General features: G+C 45.9%; 1 protein-coding gene and 1 pseudogene across 2 annotated transcripts in view; one reads left to right on the top strand and one right to left on the bottom strand.

The window, feature by feature from the left end:
• LOC125626354 (pyroglutamylated RF-amide peptide receptor-like) overlaps positions 1–5,692 on the top strand; it is an 87,084-nt gene extending 81,392 nt beyond the window's left edge. For both annotated transcript variants that reach the window (XM_048829204.2, XM_048829203.2), the window contains one exon: positions 3,651–5,692. In XM_048829204.2, coding sequence (XP_048685161.1) covers positions 3,651–4,057 — 407 coding nt within the window. In that variant the 3' untranslated portion in view covers positions 4,058–5,692. The remainder of the gene's footprint in view (positions 1–3,650) is intronic.
• Positions 5,693–17,094: 11,402 nt separating this feature from the next.
• On the bottom strand, positions 17,095–17,180 carry LOC125626552 (U5 spliceosomal RNA; annotated as a pseudogene).
• Between the last annotated feature and the right edge of the window lie 10,181 nt (positions 17,181–27,361).

Genomic DNA, 27,361 nt, shown 5'->3' with positions numbered 1-27,361 from the left:
TTTTTGCCTGGCATATGACCTTGAGGACAGCCAAGAGCACCCACTGTTTTGGAGTTGCCTGCATTATCCCTTGTATTTAGACATGAGCTTGAACCAAAAACCTAATTCCAGATATTCTTACACTCTTTGGGCAGGCTGAAATCTAAATCCATTTGCAAACGTTTCAGTTTCTATAATGGGCAGGACCCATACACTGAAGCCAAGATCAAACCAGATCCAAATTTTACAGCTTGGGTCCAACTCCAATTATTTTATAGGGGAGGTCTCCAGCCAGAGTGGCTTTTTTGCTCTCTTGAAAAAACAACAACAACAACGCTATGGCTAAGGACTAAATACACCAATTACACCCACACACACTAGCTTCTCAGCAGAATTCAACATAAGAAATGAATGCAGCAGATGAATGAATATGATGGATCATTTCTGCTCTCAGATCCACCATCCTAAATCCAAAGTAATTTCCTCCCCCCACACCTCTGCAATCAGTGGCGTTATTCTGGCTTTGTGCTGACGAGAATGAGATCTGAATCTAGCCCAGGTTTACAAGTAATTGAAAGCAGTAAATCACAGGACAATGAGCCAGATGGTGTAAATCAGTGTATCTTCATTGAAGACAATGCAGCTATGCCATGAGAGGAGGAACTGGCCTAGTATTTGCAAAATTTGTCTTCCTGCATGCCCAGCTGAGTCCTCCTTCCATCCCCTTGGGGATGTTGATTATAAAAGAGAAGATTCTCAAATAGCCGGCAAAAGAGGCATCCTTGCCTCAGTACAGTATATAATTCACTGATTAGTGCAATGTGAGCGTAGACAGCTCCTCAAAATCCTGCTAACTCAACAAGGTCTCACTCCACACATGAATGATCAGAATGTCAACTGACAGCCTCTGTTACACAAAAGCCATTCCAATTCATAAATGCAGCCTATCTCCATATGTAAAAAAATTTATTCAGGCACATTAGTCAGTCTGTGGTGGCAAGGCAGCGATGGGTGGTTTTGTAACAATACCCATGCATGCTGTGCTATTAAAGTTACTTGAAAAAGTGGCCTGAACTTAGAGATGGAAGCTAGGGAGTCTCCTGCAGCCTAATACTGGCTCTGTCACTGATTCACTGCATAGCCCTAGTCGAGTTCTGCAACTTCTCTGCCTCATTTTCTCCAGCCGTAATATTGTGATACCATTTTCCCATTGTACGTGGGGTGTTGTGGAGATGATTTGGGGTGAAATTAACACTATGCAGACAGGCAGCACAGTCCTATTTTGAGGGATTCAGTGGGACTTCAGTAGGGCATAGGCCGGCTCTTAACAGCCCTGCCATAAACACTCCCTGGAAACTCCAGTGGTGATGCAAGTAGTGTGATCAAGGGTGGGGGGGGGGGGGAACAGCAACATTTCCCCAATTTAGCCCTCAATGTATTCGGCTGGGCCTATGGTCAGTTTCCCAGTTCTCTCCAAATACCAGCATTCCTCACCTCAGCACAGTACAAACATAGGGCCTGATCCTGTAAACCTTTACTCAGATGAGAAGCTCAGACCGTGTCAATGGGACAACACATACTTGTAAGGGCTCTAGTCCTTGTTTTGTATACCACCTCACCTAAAAACTACATGAAAGTTAGGGCTGGCCAAAAGTTTGGCAACAAACCTAGTTTTCAGCAGACAAGTGGGTTTCTGACTAAACAAAGTTGTTTCATGAAAAGTGTCTGCTCCGCCGTGGCAATTGCAACTTTTTGTCAGAAAACAGAATGCTCTCCCAAAGCCCAACTCCAGTGCCCCCTGCTCGCATTTTCCTCCGTGAGCCATGCGCTCCCGCTCGATTTCATTTCCCATGGTTCCCCACCTCCCCTCACCAAGAGGAGACCATGGTGCATCATGGGCGATGTAGGCCAGCCTCTAGAGGAGAAGGAGATCATGAGCCACCTGAACTACAACTCCCAGGAGGCACCACAGTGACATTTCAAATTCGGGGCTGAAATATTTCAGTTTTCAATTGGTCACCAAAAAAAAAAAAAAAAAACCCTGTCAATTTTCTGTGAAAAATGTTGACAAAGAACTATTTAAAAAAAATTCCACTGGTGCAGGGAAGATATTTACCAACTAGCTCGAATCAAAATGCTGAAATTATAGCACAGCTGCAGGCACAAATAAGAGCAGCAATGTGGGAGAGGAAGAGGATTCGTGACAGTATTCTTGCCAGCAAATTAAAGAAGTATGGATTAGATGAATGGACTATAAGGTGGATAGAAATTTGGCTAGATCGTCGGGTAGTGATCAACGGCTCGATGTCTAGTTGGCAGCCAGTATCAAGCGGAGTGCCCCAAGGGTCGGTCCTGGGGCTGTTTTTGTTCAACTTCTTCATTAATGATCTGGAGGATGGGATGGATTGCACCCTCAGCAAGTTCATGGATGACACTAAGCTGAGGGGAGAGGTAGATATGCTGGAGCGTAAGGATAGGGTCCAGAGTGACCTAGACAAATTGGAGGATTGGGCCAAAATTAATCGGATGAGGTTCAACAAGGACAAGTGCAGAGCCCTGCACTTGGGACAGAAGAATCCCATGCACCGCTACGGGCTGGGGACCGACTGGCTAAGCAGCAGTTCTGCAGAGAAGGACCTGGGGATTACAGTGGATGAGAAGCTGGATATGAGTCAGCAGTGCGCCCTTGTTGCCTAGAAGGCTAACAGCATATTGGGCTGCATTAGTAGGAGCATTGCCAGCAGATGGAGGGAAGTGATTATTCCCTTCTATTCGGCACTGGTAAGGCCACACCTGGAGTACTGTGTCCAGTTTTGGTCCCCCCCCCCCCACTACAGAAGGGATGTGGACAAATTGGAAAGAGTCAAGCATAGGGCAATGAAAATGATTAGGGAGCTGGGGCACATGACTTATGAGGAGAGGCTGAGGGAACTGGGATTGTTTAGTCTGCAGAAGAGAAGAGTGAGGGGGGATTTGATAGCAGCCTTCAACTACCTGAAAGGGGATCCAAAGAGGATGGAGCTCGGCTGTTCTCAGTGGTGGCAGATGGCAGAACAAGAAGCAGTGTTCTCAAGTTGCAGTGGGGGAGGTCTAGGTTGGATATTAGGAAAAACTCTTTCACTAGGAGGGTGGTGAAGTACTGGAATGCGTTACCTTGGGAGGTGGTGGAATCTCCATCCTTAGAGGTTTTTAAGGCCCATCTTGACAAAGCCCTGGCTGGGATGATTTAGTTGGGGATTGGTCCTGCCTTGAGCAGGGGGTTGGACTAGATGACCTCCTGAGTTCTATTCCTGCCCTAATCTGCTATGATTCTATGAATTGGGGAGAGAGGTAGTCACAAGGGGGTAAGATTTGAAAAGGGACAAACTGGAGAGAGGTCGAAGGCTATTCCAGATTGCAGGTGCTGCAGAGCAGGTTGCCTCACTTCAGGTGAAATTCACCCCAGTGAAGAGGCCTTTGCAACCACTTAAGTCCTGTCTGTAAGAGCGGCATAGGCCTCATGCTCAGGGGTGAGCTTCAACATAGTTGCAGTGGGAGCATGTTGAAGGACTGGAGAGGAGGCTGGTGAATGGTAAGGCAAGGGAGCACATAGTGTAGCAAACAGAAAGATGTGGGTCTAATAGGTAAGACCCTCTGGTTGGTTCTTTCTAATCTATTCCCTTGCTCCCCAGATAACCTGGAGGAAAGCTACGATGATGTCACCGTAAAGATAATCTTTGCCATCGTCCAGGCCGTCGGGTTCTTTAACTCTTTCAATAACCCCGTGGTCTACACTTTTATGAATGAGAACTTCAAGAAGAGCTTCGTGGCTATTCTCTTCTGCAGTTTGCGGAGCCCTGAGCCAGCCGACAAGCAGGAGAGCCAGCAGCTGGAAAGGGCCAAAATGGGACCCTCGAACTGTGGCATCAGGAAGGAGGGCAGAAGCTTGCACAGCCACCTGAGTGCAGAGAACCTGGAACTGAGACTCTGTGAGCAGGTGCCATCCGCAAAGCTGGAGTCAGTGCTTTCAGTGGCGGTCATTACCTACCCCATGGTGACCACCCATAAGGAGATACTGCCCAATGGACAGTCAGCATGATTGCTGCTGACTTCAAGTACACACTGTGCTTCATGGATCAAAATAACTTTGCTTTAGGGAGCAGTATCCACTTTAATGAAAACAAGCCACACTGAGTGCTTTAATATTTCCAGTGTTCTCTTTCGTCATTGGTTTCTATATTTCACTCTAATTTCCAGCTGCCCAGGTCTCCATCTCAAATGTAACCTGTGGAATATGGGACCAGGTATGGATGAGTTTCAGAGGATAAAAGGCTGCCAGTTTTCCAAAGGGATGGGGAGAGAGGGTGGTAGAATGTTCCTTTTTTAATTATTGCTATTTTATTCATCTTCCCTCTTGAGCTGATGGTTCCATCCAACCCCAAACAAATCAGGTTAATTGGGGCTGAACCAACAGCCTCCTTGTTTCCTTGTCTTCAGTAGGTGTTGAAGGTGCTTTGCACCTTACAGGATGAGACGCGCACCCCCGTAAATTAGAAGCTGGAAATGCATGAACCATGGAAACCTAGTTTTAGGAACTGTCTGCTCTTGCCTGACTCTCAGACATGGGGATGGGGATAAGACAGCATGCTCTGTGCACAGGGCCTCTTTCACGGACTTTGCTCAAGAGTCCACGCTGCTATCAGCTGCCTGAGCTGACAAAACAATGTTGCATCCCACGGAGCCTGCTGCTGCTGCTCATACACTGGTGTCAGATCTGTGTGAGGAGCTGGGAAGGAAAAGGTTTCTCCAGCCCACGAGTGTTTTTGGAGATTTCAAAATTTTTTTCCCATCCCAAAAAGTCAAAATCTCCAAAATTTTCATGAATCAAAAAAATCTAAAATTCAGGAACTGTTGAAATATTTTGTCTTGATCTTTTTTTCTAACAAGAATAATACTTCATGATTTAATTAATACCAAATCTAACTAAAATTTTACATGCACAAAAAAAAAGCCTTTTTGAACAGAAAATGTGTTTCCAAAATGGCTGGCAAGTCCTGTTTTGACCTCTTTTCCAACCGTTTGGGAAATACAATTCACAAATGTTTTGAAACGGGAGATTCCTCAGCAGCGACCCTTTCCTGTGCACTGCTTCAGTTTTGACGAATCAGCATTTTCAAACAAAAAGAAGGTTTTGGCTGAAAATTCCTGACCAGCTGTACAGATGTTGCCCCATTGACTTCAGTGAAGTTATTCCTCATTGCCACCTGGATGAAAGCAGACTAATTCTGAATGCCCGTGAGGCTGTTGTGAAACAACGGGGGAATGACCAGCTTGCCGCATCAGCACAGACATTCATCATGTGCAGGGAGGAAAGGCTGATGTCTGTTTTATACCAGAAGCTACTGTTCTCGTGCATATTGCTGTTGCACTTGCCTGCATGCTCTACAGTCAAAAATGTGCCTGCCTAGCAATGCTACATAGTAATTACTGGTTTGAGGTGGGTTAAGTGTGTTGAGATATTTTCCTTACTGTGAAAATTCACTAGCATCCATGCTTCTGTTGTAAAGCCTTTTCTTTCCAATAAGAAAAATTTGCTTTTGAAATCTACATGGCATTGGCCCCTGAAGCAAAAGTCTACACATCTTTGAAGCTGTTGTTGTTGTTAGGTCGATTGCTACTCTGGGTTCTACGTCAGTTATACGTTTGGAGAATAAACCGTTGACTGAGAACACCAGCACCAGCCATGTAGACTATTTCGTGGGTAGATCTCAAAGCACTTTACAGAGGTGCATCAGTGTAATTTCCCCAATTTTACGGTGGTGGGTGGGGGTTATGGAAGGAGGAAGTGAAACACAGAGTGTACGGGACATTTAAAATGATGGATGTCAAGGAACGGTCTTTGCTACCTCACCCCTTCACAAGGAACTTTCACTTAGGAAAGAATCATTAAAAAAAAAAAAACGAGAGAAAAAATCCAGTATGGATTCTGAATATTATATGTATTGTGGTAGTAGCTAGGAATCCCAGTCATGGACCAGGACCCCACTGTGCGAGGCGCTGTACAAACACAGAATAAAAAGGTGGTCCCTCCCGCAAAGAACTTACAGTAAGTAAATATATATTCAGAGGTAAGGTGTAAAATGAGAGGTGGATTAGGCCACTTTAGGGTGGGGAGCTGCTACCACAAGGGGCCAGAAGAAGGTGGATGTCGAAGTAGGAAATGCCCTACTTTAACTCCCATCTTCTTACACCCTCTTGGTAGCTGCTTTTCCTGCTGTCTCCTTTGGGCCAGACTTTCACGAGCTCAGCTCCCATTTAGGATACATCTACACTGCAATAAAAAACCCACTGCATGGCCACAGTGGGCCTAGACTCAGACTCAAGAGAAGGAAAACAATTCTCAAGGTTTCTTCCTGGTCCTGCTTGCAGGCAGAGGCTCTGGAGGGAAGCCTGTGATCAGAATGCATTCAGAAGACAGGCAGCCTACAGTAGGGTGGGGTAAGTTTTGCCTCTCTGTTTTAAGGAGCAGCCTGCTTTGTTTCTCTCTGTTTTGGATGGTTGTGTGTAATCGTTCTGAATTGAGACAATATGGGTGAGGTGATATCTTTTAGTGGACTAGTTTCTGTTGGAGAAAGAGACAAGCTTTCAAGCTCCACAGAGCTCGTCTCTCTCATATCCTGGGACTGACACAGCTACAACAACACTGCAAACATCACTCTGAATTATAAGAAATAAAGTAGCGTTACACTGCAAGCTTCCAACAGAAGTATTTTTTAAATCTATCTCCTCTGTTTTGTATGCCATGAACACAGCAGATCCAAAGGAAGACGGAGGTGGATGGGGAAAAAAGAACAGAGACAGAACAAAATAAGGAGGGAGTTAAAAAGAAAGTAGAAGAAGAGAGAATAGAACAGAGAGAAGTGGCGGGGAGGAGAAGGTGAGGGAAAGGAATAGAGAAAATAAGAGAGCACTCACTACCTCTAAGGTTAGTCATATGTATTTGTACTCTGTTTACTGGTGCTCCCGAGAGATCTAACACTCAGGCTGGCAGGACAGAGTTTATTATGCATGCACTGCTGAGCCTTCTTTTTCCTCATGCTTTTGCAAGGAAGATGCCAAAATATCCATTGCCCAGGACCCCTGCAACTGGCCCTGTCTCTCTCAAGCTGCTTCCCAGCACAGACAAGTAGCAACAGCTACACTGCTGCGAGCGGCACGAATTGGTCCTTGTGTTGGCAGCCTTAGAAATCTAGCTACTTACAGTTACAGGCACATCAGCAGTTTGCACTTCTGCTACCTGTTGTCTGGATAAAAAGAAGACGTGGGGTACATCTACACTGCTCAAAAAGACCTGCAACACCGCTGCGTTTGGCCTGGGGCAGCTGACTCTAGCTTGCAGGGCTCCAGCTGCAGGACGAGACAATTGCAGTGACTTTGGGTTGGATCCCAGGCTCCGGGACCCTTCCCCGTCATGGTGTCTCAGAGTCCAGACACCACAGAATCATAGAAGATTGGGGTTGGAAGAGACCTCCGGAGGTTCATCTAGTCCAACCCCCGGCTCAAAGCAGGACCAACCCCAGTCTGAGCTCAAACATCTACACGGCAGTTTTATAGCCCCACAGCCCAAGCCCCAGACAGCTGATCCAGACCAGCCACATGTCTTTTATTGCAGTGTAAACACATTGTCCCCAGGTCTCCCAAGCCAGCACTATTCTGCAGCACTGAATTCATACCATTTTCAAGCAACAAAAAGTTTGAGAAGAATCATCTGTTTCTTATCTATATTAAGTAGCCCCTAGATGCCCCAGCAAAACAGAACACTAGCAGCTATCCTCAGTGGTTACAAATCACGACTGTACCGGAAAATTTTAACTGTTCCTGATTCAGCACAAAGCCCTATTGTCTCATATAGATGCCCATATCAATATGCACACCCAAGGTTATATCTGTATTATGATAGCAATTATAGATCCCAAATGAGCTTGGAACCCCATTGTGCCAGGCATTGCACAGACACATGGGGGTATGTCTACGCTGCAATCACAGGATGTCGGACAGACACACCCGAGCTATCTTTGACCTGGAGTGAAGCCACAGCATCTTGGGCTTCAGCACGAGCTGTACAAGCCTACCTCCATCCCTGGGTAATTATATGGGTTGCTAGCCCCACCCACGCTGCCACAGCTTCACTGCTCCACCAGTGCCCAAGTGAGCTCTTATCAAGTGATTTCAGTGTAGACATACCCGCAGCGAGAGAGAGTCCCTGTCCCAAACAGTTTACAGTGTAGGCAAGACAGACAAAGATGTATCGACTCCTGGGGCAGGGATTGTCATTTACTATCTGTTCATATAGCACCTACTACAATGGTGGCTGTGACCTTTAGGCATTAAATGTTAAGTAAGAAAGGGAGTATTAATAGCCCCATTGTACAGATGTAGGAACCAAGGCACAGGGAGACAGTGACTTGGCCAAGGAAGCCTGCTGCAGAGCTGGGAATTGAATCCTGAGGTGCTGGACTGGGACCAGGAGACCTAGTCACAAGCCCCACCTTCCATTTGGTTTGCCTATAAAAATGCTTGTTTTGTTCCCACTGCGAGGGAAGCTGGCATTAAAGCAAGGATGGAAAGTTCTTGCTTTATCCCTCTGCTGCTCTATAACTATGCAGAGGCCATGCACAATCTGAGCTCCTGTACTTAGAACATACTACACATTGAGGTTTTGTCGTCTGGGAGCACGAACACAAATTAGAATTGGGGTGATGTTAGTGAGTGTGGTAAACAGCACCAGGGTCCAGTATCTACAGGAGAAGAAAGCCCATTGGCTTTGTTCCACAAGTTCAGAGTTCTGGACTATTACCTGCCACTAAGGCTATTCTACATCAGTGATTGGACTGCCCTCATTACCAGAGTACTTTCCAGTAGTGGTTAAGCAACGCGACTAACCTCTGTCCTGTGAGGTTCATTCTCTTTCTGTCTCATTTCGCTCAGAATTGCTTGTGCAGTGGAGTGGTTTGTTTTGGTTGGGTTTTCTTTTGGGGGGGGGGGGGAGTGGGGCGGGGGATGGCATTGTTTTTTTGGTTTACCTTCCCATGTTCTCAAGCTCCCGTGTTCGCGTCCATTCCCTAACTGTCAGGATGGAGCACACCAAAATAGAATTTTCATCTCCTGGTTCTGGTGCTGCTGATCTTCAGAACTGGGTGCTGAACGGACATCCTAATGGCATTAAGGCGTCAAAACAGGGCCAGATTCTCCTCTCACTTACACCTGTGTAAATCAGTAGTAACTCCATTGAAGTCAATGGAGTTACCCACGTCTAACGGAGAGGAGAACCAGGGCTGGCTTTTAAAATTTTAGATGTGAGACGACAACTCCAGTTAGCTCTCTCTGCGTAAGGAAAACTACAACTGGAAGGAATACGAGTTTGACCCCCTGCCAGCTGTCGTGTCAGCTTTCCATTGTGCAGCCTGCCAGCTTGTACAGGTAATGAATGCGCTCTATACCTCCCGGGGAATGAAGAGAACTACTAAATCCTCGTGCCTGCTTTTGCCTGCTGCAAACCCAAAGTATGAGCAAGCTCCTGCAGCTCTCCACTGCCAACCAGTCCCCTCACAGAGTGAATTCTTTTCCGTATTCAGCAAAGAGTCTGCAAAAGCCAGCTCATTTTTACACTGAGCCAACCCAGTCCTTCACTCTTCACTGATTTTCCAGGTTTCATCACAAGTGAGAGAGCTGCCATTTCTTGCTTAGATTGCTGCCTATTGTGTTACAGTAGAATCTCTTCGGGTTGAATTCACTCCTGTGCAAAGAGCCAGCACAAGGCCCATGAAATTCCACTTAAGCCCTCAGAATTGGGCCTAAGTGGTGCATTGGCTTTGTACTGGCACAGGTGTGAATTTCATCACAGGTGCCCCTATGAGATGCAGGTCACAATTACCAAAGCACAGTGATAGGCACTACAGAAACACATCAGAAAGGAATCCTTTCATACTGCATTTGTATGAACTGTTCTACCAGTTCCTCTTCTGGGTAAAGCTACACTGATCTTAGTTAACAGGCTTTCCGTTAGGACTTTTTGCAACATGGAAAACAAGAACCTAAAGGTGATGTATTTTTAAATTCTGCATCCACAGACATGGGAAAGAGAGCACCCCGCTATCATAGGGTGTCATCATCTCTATCCCCCTGCCAATGCAGGATTAAGTCTGTTCCCATGTGTGCATTAATCCTTTGCATTGGTAGGGGGAGCAATCCTGACCCCACAAAGATTAGCAGAAGAACTTTCCTCAGTAGCCACTGTCCTTTCCATTCAAAATCCCTCTTTTTATGGACATCAGATAGGATGATTGGCCATCTTCAACACCAGATATTAATCCTAGTAACCGAGGTATCATTGGCCGAGTGAAGTGAGACCCACCACTCAGCATGACGATACTTTTCTGTTTGTCTATAACACGATAAAATCAGGATGATTATTTCCAACAATTTTTTCCCCTCCCTGCTGTTTTCATTTAATGGTTTTAATGGCGTGTGGAATGCCCTGTGATCCAGTCTTTCTGAAAGGACTCTCTCCTTCCATTATGTCAATAGTTTCCACCTGCTTCGCGTCCATTCTTTTTTGTCAATAGCAGCCTCTCCCAGCATTACTACAATAGATTGACCTTTTGAGACTCTAAAATAAGCCACAGAATCTTGACAGCCTTAAAAACACAACAGCACATTAGGACCTCTGACTTATGATCCTTTTCAGTAGCTTTTGTCTATTTCACTGCTCTGAGGACACCACAACACATTCTGTGTATATAAAATGAATATTCAGGAATGGAGCAGCTTGACTTACAAGTAGGGTGACCATCCATCCCATTTTTAAAGGGACAGTCCTGTTTTTTGGAACTTTTGCTTATATAGGTGCCTATTACCCCCGACTCCCTGTCCCGTTTTTTCACAGTTGCTATCTAGTAACCCTACTTACGAGGAGATTTTTTGCATTTTAAGGACACTAGGCCAGATGGTGCATTCTTTTTATGCAATGTGGGCCATGGGAAAGAGTGGGAAACTGGTACCTTTTAAGCCTCCTTTGTGCCTCCCTACTTCTGTACCCAGCCCCTAGAGCAGCTCTCAGCTACACGGGTTTTGCGTGACTGCCTGAGAGGCACAATTCTGGAGCACAGCCCTAGAGCCAGTCAGGAAATGGTTTTCCCATCCCAGAAACATTTTCAAGGTTTCAAAAATGTTTCCCACTCTCCCCCACCCCCTCAAACCAAAATTCTGTGAAGTGAAAATCTGTCGTCTTTTTTTCAGATCTGTCAAAATATTTCATTCCCGTCATTTTGAAAGGCTTCATTTTGATTTGGACCTTTTACATTTCTTTTTACTATAAAGAAACTTCCGTTTCTAAACCAAAGGCCATTTTGAACCCAAAACAGAACGTTTCCTTTCAAAAGCGTCAAAATGCGATGTTTCCATGGCTTCTAACAATTTTCCAAAATGGAAAATTCATCAGCGTCCACCCCCTCCCAAGAAAAGCATCCCTTTCGACGAATTGGCTTTTTTTTTTTTTTGATCGAAAACATTGAAAAATTCTCAGCTAGCACACCCTGACCACACCCCGTCCTGCTATTCCCAGTCACGCCCTGCAGCCAGGAGCCGGGACAGGGAAAGTTGCACGGCTCTCTACCTGCCCCTACTGGGGGGACTATTCTGCATGGAGAATGTGAGCTCTCTTTTGCAGCCCCTTTATACTACAACAGCAGTGTCGAGGGGCCATTTCATGACACAGGGTATGTCTATATTGGCGCTGCAGTTGGAAATGAGTGTTGCTCGAGCCAGCACACTAAAAATAACAGCATGGATGCTGCAGCTCGGGCTCTCAAGCCCCCCTGACCTCCTACGCTTGAGAGCCCGTGTTCCCGCCCGAGCAGCAACAGCCACACTGCTATTTTTAGAACGCTACGCAAGCAGGGCTTCAGTTGTGTCTGTCCGCCCACATAGCCAGACTCGCTCCAAGTGGCAGTGTAGACCTACCCACGTGGTCTGGCTCGTTGAGTGCTGTATTCTGTATCATCGCTGTGGTCCGGGTTGGTCCCTCCCCATGGGGGAACCCACCAGAAAGGGCCTGAGGGAAGGAGAATGGTGCAAGTGTGTCCCTTAAATGGTTCTGTGGGACCTCTGCCCCGTGGAATGAGCTGCTGTTCTGATCACAAACTTGATGGACGCTGGGGGGAAAACAGCCTCTCATGGTGGCTCTGGAAACCCAGGGACTCCCTCTACGCTACCTGGCATCCTGGGCTTTGACCAGGAAGTTTCCCCTCCAATGGACAGGGACAGAGGGAAAAGGTATGTTTCGGAATAGATGGGAACCAAAAATCTGCCCTTACCAAGCAGGGTGTTCTCCTTTCTGCTGTGCTCCCAGGTGTGTTATTGTAGGGTTATTCAGGAATGTTGGGCGCTGACCTTTTAAGAAAAGAAAAAAAAATAAGTAAGCATTTGAAAAGGTGGGAGAGGAGGGGATGTTACCGAAAGCTTGGCTGGAAGGATGTGTTGTGGGGAAGATACCTAGCCCTACCTTTGGGACTCTTCTTACACTGAGGCTTGGACTGGTCTCTGGTCTGCTCCAGAGTCTAGGTTTCTCAAAGATGGTAAATATAGCCAGATTTGCTCCCCCACACTCAAGTGACACCAAGATCAGTTCAGGTACAGCTCACAATTGGTGCCCTCTCATTGCGATTTGGGAGTGTTGCACACCCCCTTTGCACAAGTGTGAATGACTATCCCAGGCACAAAGCAGAGGGGAACGGGAACCAGCGGGCATCAATCTCCACCGCCCTGCAGCTAGTGCATTTGTTTATACCAGTGCCAAATGGGTGAAGTGCCACCTGATGAGTATGGTAGCATCTTCCCCCGCAACTTTGCAGTGGCATAAGTGATCACACAAGGTGAAGTGCAAGAAAGAACCAGGCTGAAATGGATCTGTGCAGAGGAACAGTGGATCGACCCATTGTCCCTGATATATTTGCCTAGCTAGCTCTCATCACAGCGCCTTGCATCTTATTACCTAAGATGCACTTCGTATTTTATGTTGCCATTTAATAGAATCTATTCCCAATTGTTTTTGGTTTTTACTTTCTTGCTCACCAAAAGCCTTGTTTACCCCAAAGCCTGAATCATCAGATGGGGAGGTTTCAATTGAGCATCTGCAAGTAGGGTAATAAAAAGTGGTTAATTTCCTGTGTCTACAGGAATGTCTCTTGCCCTGTTTCTCTTTATTTTACCATCGGCTGGGTAATTTTCCAGTTACAGGCAATGCAGAAAATGTGCCATGTGTACGTTCCTAGAAACAGTTAAGTGCAGGTTTGGTGTAGCATTTAACACCTCAGTAAGGTGGCGGGGGGCTATATTGATTTGTTTGTGCTGAAAACAAAGGAGGAACAAATTGTTAAGGAGGGGCTAGCTGGCTCAGCAGGTAGGTAAGGGGGCTCTAGAATCCTTCACATCTAGGTTGATGGCTCAAATTCAGTCTTGGGAAGTAGTGAGCAAAAATTCAACTTGATGAATTCTCATGGAAGATTTAGGATGGGTCCTCTGGAACAGGCCTTCTTCTCTGGTTATTCCAAAGTTCTGAAAATGACACCGCCTGGATTCTACATCTGGCCCTAGAGTAATTTAGAAGTCATTCCTCTTCTGCTTCATGCTTTTCGAGACCAGCCCTAGGAACAGGACTTAGGGATTATGGGACTCCAAAGACTTCTTATAAAATACCAATGAAGATATTGACTTCTTAACACCTGCAGTTTTATGCATAGAATCAATGGTGATTCTTTCACTCAACTAGATAGAACTAGCAGCAGGGCAAGCAATACAATGATATTTTTCTATAAACTTTTCCTCATCTTACGTTAACTAATGTTATAAAAGCAGAACAGGTAGGTAACAGGGAATGAGGAAGCAGGGAATTGGCTGACATGGCCTCACACAGAGCCCTTGAAGGAGTTTAATTTGCATAAATACTAAATCCACTAATGAATCCTCCCCTCCTGTTTTCAAAGGAGAATTCACTCCATGTTCGTAATGGGGCAGAGCTGCTTTTTGCTTATCATGGAGTCTTTCCACTGAAGTCAATTGCAAGTGGACATCTATTAGTTCTCCGCAAAGGTTTCCTGCCATGATAACGCATGCTGTTTGTATGCCTCATCTCTTTAAACATTTATGATGGAGCCAAAGACCCTTGCTGCTTTCAATCCTTTGCTGCATCTAGGAGATTAAGTATCGGAGGGGTAGCCGTGTTAGTCAGTATCCACAAAAAAAACGAGGAGTCCGGTGGCACCTTAAAGACTAACAGATTTATTTGGGCATAAGCTTTTGTGGGTAAAAAACCCACTTCTTCATATGCATGGAGTGAAAATTACAGAAACAGGCATACATATGTAAGCAGTGTCAGGATGAGCTCCACCCTGACATCTGGTGGTGAGGTGTGGCAAGTTGTGGAAAAGAACTTCAGGGGCCGATCTCATTTGCATAGGCACACCCACCCCGCCTAGAATGAGACCATAGCTGCCCAAATGGTCACTTTGGCTGCTGTGGGATCCCCAGTGTCTCTGTTATTGGGGCAGGAAGAATAAATTGTTATTACCCTGATTATGGGAACTGTGCTTGGAACTGTACGTGGCCTTTTGTTATGATGGAGGGATTCACCATCAACTAAGTAGCACTCGCTAGGCAAGGGTCATGGGTTCCAAAACTGTGTGAATGGAGAGAGGCTGGGGACAAGTACTAATACTTGGGGGTATGGGCCCCTTGGTGAGGGCCTTACATGCTAATTGCACTTCCTCCTCTCTCCACTGTGGAATATCAGAGCTAATAGCTAATTTTGATTTAATTAGAAGTCTAGTTATAGGCTGCTGAGCTCATTTTGGGCTGACAGTGCACCAGCACTGGGGCTCCCCTACTACAAGCTGAATTCACCTAAGAGCTGAAATCACTGAGTGTTGTGTTAAGTAGTGGGGGAGCCGGAAGATATATTGTGGAGCAGTTGGCGGGCCGGCTGGAGTGCCTTGCGGACTGGCTGGTGGAGCAGTTTGTGGATGGCAGGAGCTGCTTGTGGGCCGTGGAGCTGAGCGAAGGAGTTCGTGGGGCGGCTGGCGGAGCGGAGCACAGCCGAGCGAAGGAGTTCGTGGGGCGGCTGGCGGAGCGGAGCGCAGCCGAGCGAAGGAGTTCGTGGGGCGGCTGGCGGAGCGGAGCGCAGCCGAGCGAAGGAGTTCGTGGGGCGGCTGGCGGAGCGGAGCGGAGCGCAGCCGAGCGAAGGAGTTCGTGGGGCGGCTGGCGGAGCGGAGCGCAGCCGAGCGAAGGAGTTCGTGGGGCGGCTGGCGGAGCGGAGCGGAGCGCAGCTGAGCGAAGGAGTTCGTGGGGCGGCTGGCTTCAGATCACGTAAGGTGCCTCTTACCCCCGTCCCATTTCCACCCAGGTTGGGAGGTAAAGCTCCGCAGATAAACTTTCGAACTCTGGGGCGGCCCTGACCAGGGACAGAGACTTTTGGGGCATTGGACTTTTGGGACTTTGAGTGATTTGGGGTTGCTGGACTCAAGAACGAAAGGGAAAAGGGCATGCCCCAATTTGCTTGGGGTGGGTTTTTGCTCATGGGTTTTGTTATGAATCCTGTTGGTGGTGTTTCCCAAACATAATGCCACATTGTTTCTCTCTGTTATTAAAAGGCTTTTGCTACACTCAGACTATGTGCTTGCGAGAGGGGAAGTATTGCCTCTTGGAGGCGCCCAGCGGGGGTGGTATATATTTGTCCCAGGTCACTGGGTGGGGGCTCGAGCCGGTTTGCATTGTGTTATTGGAATGGATCCCCTAGATATTGAACCCGGCCCTTGTTGCTGCCAACTCTGACGGGCAGAAGGGTTACACATATATATTGGCACATGAAGAGAGCTCTTCATAAATAAATCTGTTATTTGTTATCCATTTATTTGAAGGTGTCACCAGACTCCTCGTTATCTAGGAGGTTAGTGCATTAAGAAGTGTTGTTCCAGCATCCTGGGAAAGGTGTGAATTAATGTCACGTAAGCTTTCAGGCAACCTTTTAGTAATTTATAAACTACAAGTTGCTAAAGGTTTGTTTTAAAATCTTACCTCACGAGGGAGAAGGGATAAACATCATGCATTTATGCCTCATCTTCAAAAAGATTTTGGCTAACTCACATTAAGAACATATCTTTTTCCTTAAGAGGACAAAGACTGGGAGGGTTGTCAATGCTGTGTAGATATGCATATAATGCAGACGTGATCAGGCCAACTTTTCCCTCCTAAGGTCATCCTTCCTCATCAGATTTGAGGCATAGCTGTAGGGCTGCAGAGGGGAAAGTTGCCAGACTTGCCTGTCCGTACCCACCCCATGGATAAACAGAAGACTTGAGTCTTGAGAACTGTAACACCTTTTGACAACCCCCCATAGAATAAAAGCCAAGTAGAAGACTCCACAAGTCTGGGAGATCTACCAAAATCCCTGATGTCTGCAGCAAGGGAGAATTTGGAAGAAACCATCTCTAAACAGCACTATGGAAGCTATGGAATTTTCCCTAGACCATTAAATTTTATTGGTGTTATATTTCCCCTCTACACTGATTTTATCTTGTTACATTTCAAAACAAAACAAACAAAAATCACTAGTGTCTTGGAAAGTATATAAACCCTTTGGCTTCAGATTCAACCTCTAACTAAGGGGGCGTTGGAGGTCTTTGCAGGCACGTTCTCCCTTAAATGCCTTCTGTAAGGTTTCTTCTTCTTTTGTAGGATATATTAACAGTGACAGTTACCAAGCTATCCCAGGCAGTCAGAGACATGATCCAGTCTGGCAATTGCTGTATTTCTATATTCCATTGTTTACTGAGGACCAGGTATGGTCCTTGAAACCTCTCTTGCAAATACGAATGGCCTGGAAGCTCTGAAATAGCCACTGTACATTGTTAAACAAATTTGACCAGTATTAAACTGATATTTTTGACCTCAGCAGGAGAAAGTAAGGATAACTGAATCAGGAAAAGATGGAGGAGTTTATCCCTCTGCTCTTGATGTCAGTAGTTAGAGAAGCTTAAAATTACAGAGGTAGCTGTAGGGTTTTTTGATTCTCCTGAGGGCCCCAGCTGGAAACTCATAAATGTTCCTCTCAACAGAAATCCTTAGTAAAAGGCAAAAGATTTATGCAATCTGAAGAAAAACCAGAGACTGAAAACCATTCAAGCTTGTAATCTGCTCCCCCAGCATGAAGAGAACAAACAGTACCTTTCCCAGCAAGACGTCCTACCAACTGAATTCAGTTTATCCACTGAAATCCAGCAAAAGCAGAGAGAGAGAGAGAGACCAGGGAATAGCTCAAACATGTCAACTGCTGTCATTTGAAAATGTACTATTAATGGAAAGCTTGGGGAGTTGGTTTTAAAGTAACTAAGCCCTTGTATAGTGGTGTATAGTCATCCCCCATCCAAACAATTTTTAAAAGTGTACTTTAACTTGTCCCTCTCTCTTTCAATTTTCTGTTGGTGGAATCCAAATCAAACTTGCCTGACTTGCACAATAATGTTCCCCCTTAATTCATAGTGCTGCATGCTCCTTTTGGGCTGTGAAAATCAGCCTGTTTTCTTTCCATCTCCAGCATCATCGCCAGTAACAAAGAGCCTGCAATTAGAACGTAGCTGCTATTTTTTGTAGTTATTTTAATAGGCGGCAGGTTTAAAACAAACATAAGGAAGCTCTTCACAAAATGCACAGCCAACCTGTGGAACTCATTGCCAGGGGATGATGTGAAGGCCAAAAGTATCACTGGGTTCAAAAAGGAATTAGCTATATTAACAGAGGATAGGTCCCACGGCTTATTTTTTGAAAAAAATCTTTTGTGGGAGGCAAAGTGAGCTAGTGGGAAGAGCAGTGAACTGGGACTAAGGAAACATGGGTTCTATTCCTAGCTTGGCCATTAGCCAAGATGGTCATAGACGCAACCCCATGCTCTGAGTCTCCTGAATGACAGGGGATGGATCACTCACTAATTGCCCTGTTCTATTCATTCCCTCTGAAGCATCTGACACCAGCCACGAGAATACTGGGCTAGATGGACTAAAAGCCCTGGTCTACACTAGGACTTTAGATCGAATTTAGCAGCGTTAAATCGATGTAAACCTGCACCCGTCCACACAATGAAGCCCTTTATTTCGACTTAAAGGGCTCTTAAAATCAATTTCCTTACTCCACCCCTGACAAGTGGATTAGCGCTTAAATCGACGTTGCCGGCTCGAATTTGGGGTACTGTGGACACAATTCGATGGTATTGGCCTCCGGGAGCTATCCCAGAGTGCTCCATTATGACCGCTCTGGACAGCACTCTCAACTCAGATGCACTGGCCAGGTAGACAGGAAAAGAACCGTGAACTTTTGAATCTCATTTCCTGTTTGGCCAGCGTGGCAAGCTGCAGGTGACCATGCAGAGCTCATCAGCACAGGTGACCATGATGGAGTCCCAGAATCGCAAAAGAGCTCCAGCATGGACCGAACGGGAGGTACGGGATCTGATCGCTGTTTGGGGAGAGGAATCCGTGCTATCAGAACTCCGTTCCAGTTTTCGAAATGCCAAAACCTTTGTGAAAATCTCCCAGGGCATGAAGGACAGAGGCCATAACAGGGACCCGAAGCAGTGCCGCGTGAAACTGAAGGAGCTGAGGCAAGCCTACCAGAAAACCAGAGAGGCGAACAGCCGCTCTGGGTCAGAGCCCCAAACATGCCGCTTCTATGACGAGCTGCATGCCATTTTAGGGGGTTCAGCCACCACTACCCCAGCCGTGTTGTTTGACTCATTCAATGGAGATGGAGGCAATACGGAAGTAGGTTTTGGGGATGAAGAAGATGATGAGGAGGAGGTTGTAGATAGCTCACAGCAAGCAAGCGGAGAAACCGGTTTTCCCGACAGCCAGGAACTGTTTCTCACCCTAGACCTGGAGCCAGTACCCCCCGAACCCACCCAAGGCTGCCTCCTGGACTCAGCAGGCGGAGAAGGGACCTCTGGTGAGTGTACCTTTTAAAATGCTATACATGGTTTAAAAGCAAGCATGTGAAAGGATTACTTTGCCCTGGCATTTGCGGTTCTGCCTTTGCAAAAGGTTTCTGGGGAGGGCAGCCTTATTTCGTCCTTCATGGTAGGACACTTTACCACTCCAGGCCAGTAACACGTACTCGGGAATCACTGTAGAACAAAGCATTGCAGTGTATGTTTGCTGGCATTCAACCAAAATCCGTTCACGCGGTGGGAGGAGGCAAAATGCGACCTTGTAACGAAAGCACATGTGCTATGTATGTAATGTTAACAGCAAGGTTTACCCTGAAAGAGTGTAGCGACTGTTTTATAAAATGTGTCTTTTTAAATACCGCTGTCCCTTTTTTTTTCTCCACCAGCTGCATGTGTTTCAATGATCACAGGATCTTCTCCTTCCCAGAGGCTAGTGAAGCTTAGAAAGAAAAAAAACCGCACTCACGATGAAATGTTCTCCAAGCTCATGCTGTCCTCCCACACTGACAGAGCACAGACGAATGCGTGGAGGCAAATAATGTCAGAGTGCAGGAAAGCACAAAATGACCGGGAGGAGAGGTGGCGGGCTGAAGAGAGTAAGTGGCGGGCTGAAGACAGGGCTGAAGCTCAAATGTGGAGGCAGCGTGATGAGAGGAGGCAGGATTCAATGCTGAGGCTGCTGCAGGACCAAACCAGTATGCTCCAGTGTATGGTTGAGCTGCAGCAAAGGCAGCTGGAGCACAGACTGCCACTGCAGCCCCTCTGTAACCAACCGCCCTCCTCCCCAAGTTCCATAGCCTCCACACCCAGACGCCCAAGAACGCGGTGGGGGGGCCTCCAGCCAACCAGTCACTCCACCACAGAGGATTGCCCAAAAAAAAGAAGGCTGTCATTCAATAAATTTTAAAGTTGTAAACTTTTAAAGTGCTGTGCTTAAAGTGCTGTGTGGCATTTTCCTTCCCTCCTCCACCACCCCTCCTGGGATACCTTGGTAGTCATCCCCCTATTTGTGTGATGAATGAATAACGAATGCATGAATGTGAAGCAACAATGACTTTATTGGCTCTGCAAGCAATGATTAAAGGGAGGAGGGGAGGGTGGTTAGCTTACAGGTAAGTAGAGTGAACCAAGGGGCGGGGGGGTTCATCAAGGAGAAACAAACAGAACTTTCACACCGTAGCCTGGCCAGTCATGAAACTGTTTTTCAAAGCTTCTCTGATGCATACCGCGCCCTCCTGTGCTCTTCTAACAGCTCTGGTGTCTGGCTGCGCGTAACCAGCAGCCAGGTGATTTGCCTCAACCTCCCACCCCGCCATAAATGTCTCCCCCTTACTCTCACAGATATTGTGGAGCACACAGCAAGCAGTAATAACAGTGGGAATATTGGTTTCGCTGAGGTCTAAGCGAGTCAGTAAACTGCGCCAGCGCGCCTTTAAACGTCCAAATGCACATTCTACCACCATTCTGCACTTGCTCAGCCTGTAGTTGAACAGCTCCTGACCACTGTCCAGGCTGCCTGTGTATGGCTTCATGAGCCATGGCATTAAGGGGTAGGCTGGGTCCCCAAGGATACATATAGGCATTTCAACATCCCCAACAGTTATTTTCTGGTCTGGGAATAAAGTCCCTTCCTGCAGCTTTTGAAACAGACCAGAGTTCCTGAAGATGCGAGCATCATGCACCTTTCCCGGCCATCCCACGTTGATGTTGGTGAAACGTCCCTTGTGATCCACCAGAGCTTGCAGCACTATCGAAAAGTACCCCTTGCGGTTTATGTACTCGGTGGCTTGGTGCTCCGGTGCCAAGATAGGGTTATGGGTTCCGTCTATAGCCCCACCACAGTTAGGGAATCCCATTGCAGCAAAGCCATCCACTATGACCTGCACATTTCCCAGGGTCACTACCCTTGATATCAGCAGATCTTTGATTGCGTGGGCTACTTGCATCACAGCAGCCCCCACAGTAGATTTGCCCACTCCAAATTGATTCCCAACTGACCGGTAGCTGTCTGGCGTTGCAAGCTTCCGCAGGGCTATCGCCACTCGCTTCTCAACTGTGAGGGCTGCTCTCATCTTGGTATTCATGCGCTTCAGGGCAGGGGAAAGCAAGTCACAAAGTTCCATGAAAGTGCCCTTACGCATGCGAAAGTTTCGTAGCCACTGGGAATCGTCCCAGACCTGCAACACTATGCGGTCCCACCAGTCTGTGCTTGTTTCCCGAGCCCAGAATCGGCGTTCCACAGCATGAACCTGCCCCATTAGCACCATGATGCATGCATTGTCAGGGCCCATGCTTTCAGAGAAATCTGTGTCCATGTCCTGATCACTCACGGGACCGCGCTGACGTCGCCTCCTCGCCCGGTATCACGTTGCCATGTTCTGGTGCTGCATATACTGCTGGATAATGCGTGTGGTGTTTAATGTGCTCCTAATTGCCAAAGTGAGCTGAGCGGCCTCCATGCTTGCCTTGGTATGGCGTCCGCACAGAAAAAAGGCGCGGAACGATTGTCTGCCGTTGCTCTGACGGAGGGAGGGGCGACTGACGACACGGCTTACAGGGTTGGCTTCAGGGAGCTAAAATCAACAAAGGGGGTGCCTGTACATCAAGGAGTATTTCAGGCAGGACTGCACGGACGGTTCCAATAAGAAATGGTGCACCTAAGTTATCGTTCTTATTGGAACAAGGAGGTTAGCCTGGCCTCTGATTGATACATGGCTAGATTTACCTCGCTGCACCTTCTCTGTGAGTGACTGCAGTGTGACCTAGAGGAATGAGTCCCCTAGACAGGGGAGGAGGCAAATGCGTACAAAACAAATCTGGTCTATTTCTTGTTTTGACCCACTCCATCTATCTTTTACATCTTTGGCTGGCAGCAGACGGTGCAGAAGGACTGCATGCCATCCACATCTCATGGCTGCTCGGCAGAAGATGGTACAGTACGACTGCTAGCCATCCCCATCTCTTGCCTGCCTGGCAGAAGATGGTGCAATACGACTGCTAGCAATCCTCATCTCTTGCCTGCCTGGCAGAAGATGGTACAGTACGACTGCTAGCAGTCCGTATCGCCTGCCCTCTCACCATAAGACAGTTCAATAGGACTGACTGCAGGACTAAAGAGAATGACCTGGTCAAGTCACTCCAAATTTAGTCCCTGCGCCCATGTCTGCCCAGGCGCTCCCAGCCGACGTGGCCAGGAGCACCTCGGACACGACGAGGACGACTACCAATCGTATTGCACCGTCTGCTGCCAGAAGGCAATGGGTTGCTGCTACTGTGCAGCAAAGCCGTACCACGTCTGCCAGCACCCAGGAGACATAGGGTGACGGTTACCTGAGCGGGCTCCATGCTTGCTGTGGTATGGCGTCTGCACAGGTAACTCAGGAAAAAAGGCGCGAAATGATTGTCTGCCCTTGCTTTCACGGGGGGAGGGAGGGAACGGGGGGCTGACGATATGTACCCAGAACCACCCGCGACAATGTTTTAGCCCCATCAGGCATTGGGATCTCAACCCAGAATTCCAATGGGCAGCGGAACTGCGGGAACTGTGGGATAGCTACCCACAGTGCAACGCTCCGGAAGTCTACGCTTGCCTCGGTACTGTGGAAGCGCTCCGCCGAGTTAATGCACTTAATGCACTTAGAGCATTTTCTGTGGGGACACACACACTCGAATATATAAAACCGATTTCTAAAAAACCGACTTCTATAAATTCGACCTAATTTCGTAGTGTAGACATACCCCCAGTGTGGCCGTTCTTATGTTCCCCCAAGCCAGAATGCAATCCAGCTCTCTCTTCAGTAGCTGCATTGGCTCGGCTCCGCTAGCATAATGTATTGATCCTCGCCAAAGGTTGCCGTGGTTTGAACCTAGGACTTTCACTGACACGGCATTTTTCAGCAAATTTACTATTTGACCGAAAAATCCCATCCAGTTTTACTTGCAAAGTAAACCTTGAATGTGTGATAGCAAAAGGAAAGAATGCTGTCTGTAGAATGAGTTTTAATACAGAATAGCTGTTCAGCAATGAGGCAAAGAGTGAAGAAGTCAGGGTTAAATTAAGAATTCAGCTGGGCCAACATTTTCAGACCCCCCTTTTTTTCTGCCAAAAAAGGCAGATTTGTGTTGACAGAAACATTTTGTGAATTTGTGTAAAATTCACCTAATTGTTTCAGTTGAAAACAAAAACAAAAAAATCCCAAACACCAAAATATTTTATTCTGATGTTTTCGAAACAAAATGTTTTGATTCAAAATAACTTTTTATTTTGAATTTCACTGTAATTTTATTTTTTTAAAGGTAAAAGACCTTCAAAAACAAAACAAAATATTTCAGTTTGGTCAAACAAAACATTTCGTCCCGCATATACACCTCTACCCCAATATAACGCTGTCCTTGGGAGCCCAAAAATCTTACCGCGTTATAGGAGAAACTGTAAAATCGAACTTGCTTTGATCCACCCGAGTGAGCAGCCCCGCCCGCCCCCCAGAGTGCTGCTTTACCACGTTATATCCGAATTCGTGTTATATCGGGTCGCGTTATATGGGGGTAGAGGTGTATATATATTTTTTTAACTTTTACTTTTTCAGTTAAACACAAACTTTTCATTTCAGGTCACCTGGAAAGGATTGATTGTTTCGTCTTTTTTTTTCTTTTTTTTCCTTTTTTTTGTGGGGGTTGGGGCAGAGACCTAAAAATCAGTTTTTTGCATCCTTCTAGTTAAAAACCATTATTCAATCAGTCTCATTAAGCAGGTGTGATGACTGCCATCTTGACTAGTACAGTCGAGATTGAACTGCAGACCTGCAGAGCTTAAAGCATAAGTATGTCTACACGCTATGTATGATTTCAACTCTGGAGGTCTGCAGTAGCTATGCCACTGTAGTGCTGATGCTTCCTACATCAATGGAAGGGGTTTTTCCATCCATGTAGGTAATCCATCTCTCCGAGAGATGACAGCTAGGTCAACAGAAGAATTATTCCGTCGCTCTAGCTGCACCGACAGCGGGGTTAGATCAATTTAACTGCGTCGCAGAGGATGTGAAATTTTTCATAGCCTTGAGCAATGTAGCTAGGTCAATCTAATTTTTAGGTGCACACAGGGCCAAAGTCTCGACAGTTTGAGCTAAAGAGCCAAGATTCCCCAGCTGGGGGAGGGGGCTGTGACAGACTCATTTTCTCTGCAGATCTGGCACAGACAGGGTCACTGTCACATGCTCCCACCAACCAGTAGGTTCCAGATTTTATTATGCATCCGCTTTTCAGAGCATGAAGTTTCCTGGTTTGGTTTAAGCTTCAGTTCAAGTTCAAATCTTTTATTACATGCAAACCATCTAATTTACCCGTAACACGCAACTCCATATCTTTGACTGAATCGTTTGCAATTGCAAGGCATGCATTGCACCTAACAAACAATATACATCTCAGTACAATACTCAGCCATGCCTACCATTGGCTATCAGCAAATTAACTCCACATTATGCCTGGTTACTGTGTATGGAGTGAAAGGCACAATACCTGTGACTGATCTCAGTTGTTGACTCTTGGCAAGTCACTTATCTTGCTGTGTCTCTAGCGCTCCCCACTCACAGGGGTGTTGTGAGGATAAATACATTAAAGACTGTGAAGTGCAGAGATACTGTGTGTTGAGGGCAAGATAAGTACCTCTGATAGGTACCTAAACTCACTGAGGTTCACTGTGGCATTCCGTTCCTGGCTACAGAATCATTTTTGCTGAAAGCTTCAGCGATGGACTTTTTTCGTAGTGTTTCCTCAACCTATTTCCACAATCGTCGATACTTATCTCTTCAGATTTTTCTTTAACCAGCTTTCTATTTAAAAAAGTAAAAGGGGCAGTGTCTGTCTGAAGTTTTGAGCCGATTTTACATCAAGATAGTTTGGGAGTTAAGGAACAAGGAAACCCCACGCTGTTCTCTTACCAATATGATCAGACACCACCGCCCATCTGTGCTTCAAGTTAAAACCTGAAGAAGAGCTCTGTGAAAGCTCAAAAGCTTGTCTCTCTCACTAACGGAGGTTGATCCAATAAAAGATATTATCTCACCCACCTCCTCTCTCAAGTTAAAATGGTCAGTCCTGGAACAAAGCACCAACCACTAGTAATAAAATAAGCTTAATTTTATCTTTTAAAGGAGGACTGTCTTGTTTGGAAAATCTTGCAAGTACATTTGACTGCAAAGGTAACCATATTACAACTTTCAGAGGAACAGCCATGTTAGTCTGTATTCGCAAAAAGAAAAGGAGTACTTGTGGCACCTTAGAGACTAACCAATTTATTTGAGCATGAGCTTTCGTGAGCCACATCTGATGAGGGGGGAGGGATAGCTCAGTGGTTTGAGCATTGGCCTGCTAAACCCGGGGTTGTGAGTTCAATCCTTGAGGGGGCCATTTGGGATCTGGGGCAAAAAATTGGGGATTAGTCCTGCTTTGAGCAGGGGGTTGGACTAGATGACCTCCTGAGGTCCCTTCCAACCCTGATATTCTATGATTCTATGATTCTAAGTGAGCTGTGGCTCACGAAAGCTCATGCTCAAATAAATTGGTTAGTCTCTAAGGTGCCACAAGTACTCCTTTTCTTTTTGCATATTACAACTACTCAGCATTTATATTAGGTAGATCGCAAGTAATGATATATAGCATTAGCCCATCCACATATAGCCAATGCAGTCAATTATTATATAGCATTTTCCATGTATAAATCTCAAAGCACTTTACAAGTGAGCAATCCTCATTCCCATTTTATAAATGGAGAAACAGACACAGTGAGGTGAAGCGTCTTGACCAAGGTCATGCAGTTCAGTGGCAGTACTGGGAGGAGAATCCAAGTCCAGGGCCCTCTCCACTGGCTACACTGCTTCCCCCTTTACAGAGCTTTTCACAAAGATGTGTAGTTCTCTCTATATTTTACAGATGGGGAAACTGAGGCACATGGCGCTTAAGAAACCTGTGAGTCAGTGGCAGACTCATGAATAGAGCTTAAATCTCTAGGGTTTATCTAGGCATTATCCATTTATACCCTTTGTCAAAGTTTGAGAATTTGAAAGGGGTTTTTTAAAATTTATTTACTCATGTTTTATTACTAAATATAGTTGAGACTGGCAACATAAAAGCAGACAGCTGGGAGCTGGAACTAGTGGGTTTTAATCCAGCTTCCAAGAACAAATTGCTTTGCAGCCTTGGGCAACTCACTGTATTTTTCTGCCTCTATATCCCATCTGCAAAACTGGGATATTCACCTATGGTACGTCACAGGGGTGTCTTGAAGATGACTTTATGTTTGCAAAGTAGTTTGAAGATTAAAAGACTCTTTACATATTACTGTATCACAGGGAGAAGGGGGGAAATTGCTGGGAATTAAGTTTTTGCCAAGAAAACCAGTTACTTAATTGAAAATTTAAAAATATCTCAAAGCTGCAGTTCGCTTAAGGTTTTAAAAAACTTTTTGCTCCATAACTTATAACTTGGTACTTGCTGCAATGCAGATCTATTATCTTTCTTGTCTTACAATGTGATTTTTCTTCTAGTGCCCTTGAGTTAAGTTCCTTCCTTCACAAACATGTTCAACACATTCAACTGATCTTCTAAGATTATGAAGATCTTTAATTCTCTCAGATCTTTTTTACTCATGCCCTTTGGCTGTCAGGCATTATTTATCAGTATACTGGAACCTTTATTGATAATGATCATCCCTGGGTGAATTCCTTTTAAGAAGGCCGAGGCAAACCTTTCCTCAGAAGTAGAGGAGGTCACGAAAATCTTCTGTTTTCTTTGAATCAGCGAGATTTCCTAGAAAAAAACTCCACGTCGGTAGGTCTGATTCTAGTTTCCATTAAGCTGACAGTCTTTTCAAAGTACACCACATATTACTGCAATGCTTACATTCTTATATGCAAAGCTTTTTATTTACTGAAATAAAAATCTTTAAATAGGAAACTAATTGCCAAATCTGATCCAAAAGCAGTGTGAGCCTGTCAATTTAACACGCGTTGGATCAATTTGGCACAGATTTTAAAGCCAGAAGGGACCATTATGAACATCTAGTCTGACCTCCTGCAAAGCATGGGCCATAGAATTTAACCAAGTTTTTCCTGCATTAACTTCTGGTTCAGCGACAAAAAAAAGACATCCAGTCTTGATTTAAAGACTCCAAGTGGCTGAGAATCTACCACATCCCTAGATAAGTTGTTCCAACTATTAATTACCCTCACTGCTCATAATTAGCATCTCCTCTTTAGTCTGAATTTGTCTAGCTATGCTTCCAGCTACTGGATCTCATTATGCCTTTTCTGCTAAATTAAATCACAAGTCTGATCACAAGTCTTCTTCCCATACAGGTAA

The sequence above is a fragment of the Caretta caretta genome, chromosome 26, assembly GCF_965140235.1.
Source record: "Caretta caretta isolate rCarCar2 chromosome 26, rCarCar1.hap1, whole genome shotgun sequence".
NCBI classification, from domain to species: domain Eukaryota; kingdom Metazoa; phylum Chordata; order Testudines; family Cheloniidae; genus Caretta; species Caretta caretta.
The sequence above is the reverse complement of the archived record's forward strand: the minus strand, read 5'-3'. Positions and strand labels throughout refer to the sequence as shown.